Genomic DNA, 10,000 nt, shown 5'->3' on the forward strand with positions numbered 1-10,000 from the left:
CTTACTTCATTATGCATGCAGAATAAAGTAATTATTCATTGGCGCTATTGTTTTGTAGAACAATACGTATACCCAAGAGATTCGAATATATACATGGCTAATTTGTACTTACGGGATGAATAAAAATGGATCTCATTTCTCTCTCTCTCGTTCTCTCTCCCTCCCTCTCTCTCTGGATCTGTTTCGCGATGCTCAAGAAAAATCTGCAATGGATAACCTTCAATCTGCCAGGACACATAATTTTCTGACAGTAAACTTTCCTTGAAAAAATATTAGCCCTAGTGAAACGAAGTATGCCTCGTACGGGAACATCCATGGATCTCTACCGAAGTGATTCAATTGGAAGCATCATTGAGCATATTTCTGATCTCTGCAAAGAGCGATAAATCGCAAAAGCCCACTAAATGCACCGTTCTTGATCCTGAACACAGGAAGGGAAGAAAACATACACTTTGCAGTGTCTCGGCGAATTCGCAAGCAGACAGAAAGAAAAATTACACGATAAAAAGATCAGGTAGCCGTTAATTTTTTTATGACAGTATTTTTATTCGGTCTGTTTGTTATGTTTGAGAATCTGAACCCTATTACAACGTTTGCTTGAAAAACCACTTCTTTCGCTTATTCTAAAATTGAAAAATGGGTAAAATTGCAGGAAAAGTGCCGAAATTTCAGTCAGAAGTTCGACCGGTTTTTTTTTAAGTCCATATACACTTTTCTTATCGCTATGTTTTCTTGAAACAAAGGAGCGTATGCATAATGAAGTAGGGACCTGTGCGGAAATCTTACCCGTAAGAATTCCAACAACCCAACTTACCAGGATGCTGAAGTGATGAAACGCATTGCTGCGGACGAGTTTATTGGAGTTGTTATATTTGTCGGAAGGCAGAAGGTCACACCAAAATTTGCCATTAGAGATGTTACGAGAGGCAGCCAAGTTAAAAGAGAAGCAGAGCAGGCTCTCCAGACACGCGAAAGCACAGCTGTAGCTTTCGTCGACAAGGTGCTTCACAAGAGCCGTGATGTTCAAGTAGGAGTATTTTTCTTCCTCGAAGTTGACGAAATCCAATTCACGTGTAGGTCCACCGCGACTGATAACTCTGTTAACTTTGATGTTGAAACACAAAAATTTTGTTGAACACAAATAAAAATACAGCTAACAAGAGTCCTTAATAAATTTACTGCGGTATAAAAACGAAAAGTGCCTTTACCTTGATCAGAGCGAGCAGGTGAATGCAAGAGAACAAGGACTGAGGCAAGATGGAAGACTTAATAATAACTTCTTCATAATGCATAAATACTTGCAACTTACTGACACTGATAACTTGCTGAATATTTTAACTTAAAATATTTCCAACTCCTTCCTTTAACAATAAAATTGATGATGATTATAAAACTTCTACTCGACGTTTCGACGCTCTCAAGAGTCATTTTCAAGAGTTGTAAAGTAACTGTTACTTGGCAGTTTGAATAAATAATGTTAGCAAATCCTCGTGGGAGTTATGGTAAGACAATAGAACACTAGAAACGTTTGTACGATTGTAGTGTTCCATTGTCTTACCATGACTCCCACGAGGATTTGCTAACATTATTTATTCAAACTGCCAAGTAACTCTTGAAAATGACGCTTGAGAGCGTCGAAACGTCGAGTAAAAGTTTTATAATCATCATCAATTTTATTGTTAAATCTATTAGAAACCAACATCTAATTCCTTCCTTTAACCAAAGCAATTCACGAGTAGCTTGACAATAAGACATTTAATACGCAATACTGTAACTTAGGAGATGCAGGCAACACTCTTCCGTCAAAAAACACTAATAGTTACAAACGGCACTTGTCACTGAGACGACAACTAAAAGCTCTTTAAAGTGTCTTGAAATATCTGCAGGAAATGTTTTGTTAGTCACAAGTTAATCACGAGATTTTGGAACTTGACAATGAGATAAACTCGGAATTGCTTTATCGAAAAAATCCTTAAGATGATTCTAAATTTCACAGAAACACGATCCCTTTCAATCTTAACTGATAAATTTACTGCCGTATAAAACGAAAAAGTGCCTCTACCTTGATCAGAGCGAGCAGGTGAATGCAAGAGGACAAGGACTGATGCAAGATGGAAGACTTTGAGAAATGAAATTATTCTGAGAAGTTTCATCTTTGGCGGAGGATTTCCTAAAGCAGCTTGTTTATCAGCATACAAACTTGAAGTGAAATAAATAAGACGTGTTCGTGCTTTTTGGTGATTGCAGCTGGCAAGTTACACCTGGAAATTTGCAGTCTCGTTCCCAGGGACTTTCTTCTCGGCCTCCATTGTCAACGACAATGGAGGCATTCTCGTCCCCATCTCCCTTTTCGTTTCTCTTAGTCGGCGGGGCCTTGGCACGAGGAAACGAACAACCGCCATGACAGTCACAGACAGTGTATAGAAACATCACGACTGCATACATGAAGACAGGAAGTCCCAGAATCTAGGACTCGAAAATCCTGTCTCCAGAGCCCTTCGTTTTCTCGTGCCAAGGCCCCGCCGACTAAGAGAAACGAAAAGGGCGATGGGGACGAGAATGCAATGGAGGCAGAGAAGAGAGACCCTGGGAACAAGGTTGGGAAATTTGATGCCCTATAAGGTTGACAGTTGGTCGCCAAGTGTGTTTGACAAGTTCTGTTTTTGTACAACTTAAATTAAAAACGCTAAAAACGGCACTTGTCACTGAGACGACAACTAAAAGCTCTTTAAAGTGTCTTGAAATGTCTGGAGGAAATGTTTTGTTAGTCACAAGTTAATCACGAGATTTTGGAACTTGACAATGAAATAAACTCGGAATTGCTTTATCGAAAAAATCCTTAAGATGATTCTAAATTTCACAGAAACACGATCCCTTTCAATCTTAACTGATAAATTTACTGCCGTATAAAAACGAAAAGTGCCTTTACCTTGATCAGAGCGAGCAGGTGAATGCAAGAGGACAAGGACTGATGCAAGATGGAAGACTTTGAGAAATGAAATTATTCTGAGAAGTTTCATCTTTGGCGGAGGGTTTCCTAAAGCAGCTTGTTTATCAGCATACAAACTTGAAGTGAAATAAATAAGACGTGTTCGTGCTTTTTGGTGATTGCAGCTGGCAAGTTACACCTGGAAATTTGCAGTCTCGTTCCCAGGTCTTTCTTCTCGGCCTCCATTGTCAACGACAATGGAGGCATTCTCGTCCCCATCTCCCTTTTCGTTTCTCTTAGTCGGCGGGGCCTTGGCACGAGAAAACGATCAACCGCCATGACAGTCACAGACAGTGTATAGAAACATCACGACTGCATACATGAAGACAGGAAGTCCCAGAATCTAGGACTCGAAAATCCTGTCTCCAGAGCCCTTCGTTTTCTCGTGCCAAGCCCCCGCCGACTAAGAGAAACGAAAAGGGCGATGGGGACGAGAACGCAATGGAGGCTAAGAAGAGAGACCCTGGGAACAAGGTTGGGAAATTTGATGCCCTACAAGGTTGACAGTTGTGGCGCCAAGTGTGTTTGACAAGTTCTGTTTTTGTACAACTTGAATTAAAAATGCTAAAAGGAAACCCGGTTCTTATTTAAGCTACAAAATCGAGGAATAGATTTTACATGACTCTTGCGTTTAAGTTCCATGGAGATAGCTTAAATACCAGGTAAAACAGAAAAACCTCTGTCTTGTGATTTAGCGATCATGTTCTGTTTCACATTTGATCTGGGTTAAACGCCTCAGGTACAACAAAGAATTTGGAGAAATCCAAAGAACAGCCGAAGGAAAGATAACTGAGTTAAAGTTGTTACTTGGAACTCGAGGCTTCATGATTTAGTGTAAATTTTGTCCCTGTGGTTATCCTATACTTATCATGACTTATGCCATTAGTGTAGTGTGAAGCGTGTTTTCTCTGGAACCCGCAACGACTCGAGGGCAGAAGAATGTAAATTAGCAAAAAAAAAAGACAAAACTTCTCATGCCTCATACCACGAATTAGTGAGGATAAAAAATAAACAATTTAATAATAACTTCTTCATAATGCATAAATACTTGCAACTTACTGACACTGATAACTTGCTGAATATTTTGACTTAAAACATTTGCAACTCCTTCCTTTAACCAAAGCAATTCATAAGTAGCTTGACAATAAGACATTTAATACGCAATACTGTAACGTAAGGGGGCAGTTAACACTCCTCCGTTAAAAAAAAAACACTAATAGTTACAAACGGCACTTGTCACTGAGACGACAACTAAATGAAAGCTCTTTAAAGTATCTTGAAATGTTTGGAGGAAATGTTTTGTTAGTCACAAGAGTTTGGAACTTGACAATGAAATAAAGAATTGCTTTATCAAAAAAATTATTAATAGGATTCTAAATTTCACTGAAACACGATCCCTTTCAATTTTTGTCATCCATGCATCTATTTGGTTTCGTAGATTTGATTTCATGATGTTCTACTGTATTTAACGGTTTCTGAAATGTTCCATTCTACATTTTTTGGCATTTGAGTGTCGTGAAATTGCATCATTTTGCATGAGATAGCCCCATTAACTCGCAATATTTTTCAAAGATACTGTGTTTCGGTTATGCGTAGGTTCAGCAAAGAAAATAATTTGTATAAAAAATAATAATAATTCCCGGATACTCCAAGTTGATCTTCATTCTGCATGCATGTATCCACATGTTTAATGAGTACCTCGTTTTTAGTACATCAATGCTGTCAGCTTTGTTGCCAAAGTCGTTTTGACCCAAGATCAGCCCTCTTTATTCCAATTCCGTGATCCACTGGTGCACATTTCGTCCCCCTTCCACCAATCATCAGTACTGCTCCAGTCCAGTCGCACTTTTAGTCCTTCCAGTCGCACTAGAAGTTCATTTCAGTCTCGTTTTGAATTTCACCATCACTTCCAGCTTGCCCGAAACCATCCGAAGAATCATATACTGGCCAGAATATTAAAATGTAACAAGACCCTTGGTGGCGTTTACGTGGGTTGCTGTGTCCGTGTATAATGTGAAGGTTGGTTGCAAATGTCACTGGTCCCTGAAGCCAACTGATAGTGACAAGGGACGTGGTAAAAGCGCTAAGGAAGGTTAGGTGTGGTGACAATCGAACATTTCCTTTCAGGCTTCAAGCGTATTCATGAATCAATCTTGTTTGTATGTGCTCACATTCAATAAAAGCAATTTTAGTTATATTAATTTTCGGTGGAATCTGAAGCTGTTCTATCGCGCTTGACCGACAAAATCGATTTCAAAGGAGGCTTAGGTTGCTAGCTCTTAGAGCAGACGAAGATCATTAGCCATGTGTTATGCTGGGGGGGGGGGAGCAAGTATTGGAAAAAAGGCAAATTGCAGAAAATCAGCTCGTCGAAATATTGAAATAACATTGCTAAAAGTGCATTTTAGAATTTAGAATCTTATATCTTTTGATCGCCTTTGACATTTTGATTTTCTACTTCGTTATCTGCTCGTTTTTCACTAAAAAAAACATCGAAGTAACTTGAGTAATCATTCTATTTTAGTACTTAAGCGATAAACATTCAATGAACGTGAAACAAATCATCTGTGTGGCTAAGATGTTCGTTATAACCTCTCGAACTTGTGTTGTTTGCCCCCTCAGAAGTGTGTAGCTAATTTGCATAATAATAGCAAATCCAACATGGCGGCCATCGTGAATAAGGTCTATTACAGGAAAATTGACAGGAAAATTGTCCACGGTTGCTTGCTTCGAAACTCTCTATTACAGGGGCGCTTTCCGAGGATCACTTCTCTCATTTGTTAATAATAACTTGTAACGACACAGGTAAAGATGAAGCTAAATGAAATCGTTCAAACCTGAGAAGGAGCGGTTGGCTCACTTGGATAGATGCGGTACGATAAAGATTCTGTGATCTCGAGCTCTGTAAATTGAAAATACGGAAATAAAACGAAGCTGACAATTCAGACCGACTCGCCATAAATCAAAATACAATTGATGAAAATAATAAATTATATCCTTACCTCATTTTTCTGTGATTATTCCTGAGCACTTAATGCCTCAGAAATTGTTCCTGAGACGGCTGAGGAGTCTTGTCTGTGCATCAAAAAATCAAAACATTGGACCACAAGCCCGCAGAGATGAATTTCATGAGTTTGCGGTTATATTAAATCGCAAAAATGCGATTTATAAATCGCACGCGCGATTTAGAAATCGCAAATGTGTGATTTTCAAACTGCAATTTATGTGCGATTTGTAAATCGAAAATGTACGACTCTTGTTATTTATATATCGCAGAGTTAGCTTCTTTGCGATTTATAAATCGCAAAGTTGGTAACCTTGCGATTTATAAATCGCAAACTAAGTTGATAATCTTGTGATTTGTAAATCGCAAAGTTAGGCATCGTGCGATTTATATATAAATCGCAAATGAACTTCAATGTGTTATTTATAAATTACAGGACAACTTTTGTGACATTTGATAAAGAACACAAAATATAGGGAAAAAGTACTTAAATAATAATTTTACATTTGGCGCCGTCCCATACTGTCGGACGGGGTTTGTATCTGGATGTGACCAACTGGACGATCAGCGTTTTCCATTGCCATATGCATCGTATTGCCTTTTTTCAATCGGAATCCTCATATTTAACAGAATCCTTACCATTTGTCACTTTAGTAGTCATAATTCTAGAGTAATCATGATACAACATCCATTCGCCGTTACATTTTTCCTCCCAGTTGCAAGACCCGATCGAAAATTGTCAAATTTATGAAGCAAGGTGATTTTTGATGTTCGGCGATATTTTTATCGTCACTACGATAATTTTTGGTCCCTTTTGAGTATTTCACGTACAGTTTTTAAAGACTTAGGGCGCGTTCGATTGACCCTATTGCGGAATAAGAATACGTGGAGTTATGATTAAAACGGTATGTTTATCGCGTTTCGAATCAGCAAGGACAACAAAAATATGTTTAAAATAGCATTTTAGCGGATGTTTGACAATTTTAAGTGAATCACCGTAAAAACGAAGGATTTCTCCCTTATATTCCCTGCATTCTTATTCCGGAAAACGGTCAATCGAACGCATCCTTAGTTGAAACAAACAGTGTCGATACTAATAGCGAATTAAGTACGTCCTGTTTGTGGTTCTGTTTTAAAGGTATCTTACAGGCGGACCTAGAACATGTAAGGGATCGCTGGAACACCCATTACATTCGAAAATCACGTCACGATACAGTCCCTGATAGGCCTGGTGAGCTTTTCTACCTTCCAGAGAACAGTGGGTTTGAAGATTTCAGATGTCCCGTTACCTAACAACAACTTGAGTCGCTAGAGTCGTTTTCTACCTTTTGTCCACAAAAAAGGCAAAAAGATTTCAAACCAGCTCCAAGGCTCGCACAAAACATTTTTTTCAAGCAAAATGGTGAACAAAAATGGCGGGAAAATGCAAAGCATGTTAGCGATTGCAGTGGCGGATCCAAGGGAGGGGCCAACCCCACACCCCCCTCCCACGATTATTTTTAGGCCTAAAAACTTTTGTTTACGCCTAATTAGGCCTAAGGTTAGCTTTTAAGAATGTTTAGGATACTTTCTGTATTGGTGAAACAATGACCTGCAACCTGTGACCTGCGACCTGCGACCTGCAGATTAGACTCGCCGTCCGAAATTCTGGTAAAAACGTGGACGAAGCTTACGGAATAACTTTGGTTGGCCTCTTAATTTGAGCAGTCGTCGTCTGAATGTGATGGATTTCTGTATTCAGATGTTTTCAAACGAGTTATGGAGGCAGTAAACAATGTTGACGTCGGGGAATTCGGTGCTGGAAGCCTTCCCGGTATACAGGCTCACGCTCAAACGTTGAGGTAAAATAATTGCTGTTAGGTTCAATTTCATGATATCAGGATATCATGATAGCAGCTAGGAAATTGATAAGTCTGTGATTAATATTGAATGTGCCTCCCTGTGACATGCTGGGAAATCAATTAGCTCGGAATGAAATTTTACACAGCCACAATTGGGCATTCTAAATTTCCCAGTTCCTCAGTCATCGAGTTCCATAGGTATAAAACTTAAAAACGGTTTGCTTTAAAATCAGAAAAAAACCAATTCACCGTTGCTGTTGAGAAAAGTGTATGCCAGGCAAAACAAGTTGCATCTCGGTAGCTTGAAAGTTAACTGACAAAATAATTTGCCTGTGTTTAAATTAACAAATATTCCAATACATCACTAACGTTTCATGTTTAACCGGAGAATTAGGGAAGCAGATGTTCGAAGGTTTAATAGCCGTTGAGTTTTATTCCTCAGTTATCGAGGTTCCATAAGTGTAAAACTTAAAAATGGATTGCTTTAAAATCAGAAAAAAACCAATTCACCGTTGCTGTTGAGAAAAGTGTATGCCAGGCAAAACAAGTTGCATCTCGGTAGCTTGAAAGTTAACTGACAAAATAATTTGCCTGTGTTTAAATTAACAAATATTCCAATACATCACTAACGTTTCATGTTTAACCGGAGAATTAGGGAAGCAGATGTTCGAAGGTTTAATAGCCGTTGAGTTTTATTCCTCAGTTATCGAGGTTCCATAAGTGTAAAACTTAAAAATGGATTGCTTTAAAATCAGAAAAAAACCAATTCACCGTTGCTGTTGAGAAAAGTGTATGCCAGGCAAAACAAGTTGCATCTCGGTAGCTTGAAAGTTAACTGACAAAATATTTTGCCTGTGTTTAAATTAACAAATATTCCAATACATCACTAACGTTTCATGTTTAACCGGAGAATTAGGGAAGCAGATGTTCGAAGGTTTAATAGCCGTTGAGTTTTATTCCTCCGTTATCGAGGTTCCATAAGTGTAAAACTTAAAAATGGATTGCTTTAAAATCAGAAAAAAACCAATTCACCGTTGCTGTTGGGAAAAGTGTATGCCAGGCAAAACAAGTTGCATCTCGGTAGCTTGAAAGTTAACTGACAAAATAATTTGCCTGTGTTTAAATTAACAAATATTCCAATACATCACTAACGTTTCATGTTTAACCGGAGAATTAGGGAAGCAGATGTTCGAAGGTTTAATAGCCGTTGAGTTTTATTCCTCAGTTATCGAGGTTCCATAAGTGTAAAACTTAAAAATGGATTGCTTTAAAATCAGAAAAAAACCAATTCACCGTTGCTGTTGGGAAAAGTGTATGCCAGGCAAAACAAGTTGCATCTCGGTAGCTTGAAAGTTAACTGACAAAATAATTTGCCTGTGTTTAAATTAACAAATATTCCAATACATCACTAACGTTTCATGTTTAACCGGAGAATTAGGGAAGCAGATGTTCGAAGGTTTAATAGCCGTTGAGTTTTATTCCTCAGTTATCGAGGTTCCATAAGTGTAAAACTTAAAATGGATTGCTTTAAAATCAGAAAAAAACCAATTCACCGTTGCTGTTGGGAAAAGTGTATGCCAGGCAAAACAAGTTGCATCTCGGTAGCTTGAAAGTTAACTGACAAAATAATTTGCCTGTGTTTAAATTAACAAATATTCCAATACATCACTAACGTTTCATGTTTAACCGGAGAATTAGGGAAGCAGATGTTCGAAGGTTTAATAGCCGTTGTTGAGTTTTACTCCTCGGTTATCGAGTTCCATAAGTGTAAAACTTAAAAATGGATTGCTTTAAAATCAGAAAAAAACCAATTCACCGTTGCTGTTGGGAAAAGTGTATGTCAGGCAAAACAAGTTGCATCTCGGTAGCTTGAAAGTTAACTGACAAAATAATTTGCCTGTGTTTAAATTAACAAATATTCCAATACATCACTAACGTTTCATGTTTAACCGGAGAATTAGGGAAGCAGATGTTCGAAGGTTTAATAGCCGTTGTTGAGTTTTACTCCTCGGTTATCGAGTTCCAAAAGTGTAAAACTTAAAAATGGATTGCTTTAAAATCAGAAAAAAACCAATTCACCGTTGCTGTTGAGAAAAGTGTATGCCAGGCAAAACAAGTTGCATCTCGGTAGCTTGAAAGTTAACTGACAAAATAATTTGCCTGTGT

At 38.2% G+C, this 10,000-nt stretch overlaps 1 protein-coding gene across 1 annotated transcript in view; it reads right to left on the reverse strand.

Annotated features, from left to right (window-relative positions):
• LOC138033011 (uncharacterized) overlaps positions 1-2,293 on the reverse strand; it is an 18,694-nt gene extending 16,401 nt beyond the window's left edge. The window contains exons 1-2 of the mRNA XM_068880744.1: positions 2,063-2,293; positions 815-1,104 (exon numbers count right to left, since the gene is read on the reverse strand). Coding sequence (XP_068736845.1) covers positions 815-1,104; positions 2,063-2,153 — 381 coding nt within the window. The 5' untranslated portion in view covers positions 2,154-2,293. The remainder of the gene's footprint in view (positions 1-814; positions 1,105-2,062) is intronic.
• Between the last annotated feature and the right edge of the window lie 7,707 nt (positions 2,294-10,000).

Source organism: Montipora capricornis, chromosome 14 (genome assembly GCF_036669925.1).
Source record: "Montipora capricornis isolate CH-2021 chromosome 14, ASM3666992v2, whole genome shotgun sequence".
Taxonomy (NCBI): domain Eukaryota; kingdom Metazoa; phylum Cnidaria; class Anthozoa; order Scleractinia; family Acroporidae; genus Montipora; species Montipora capricornis.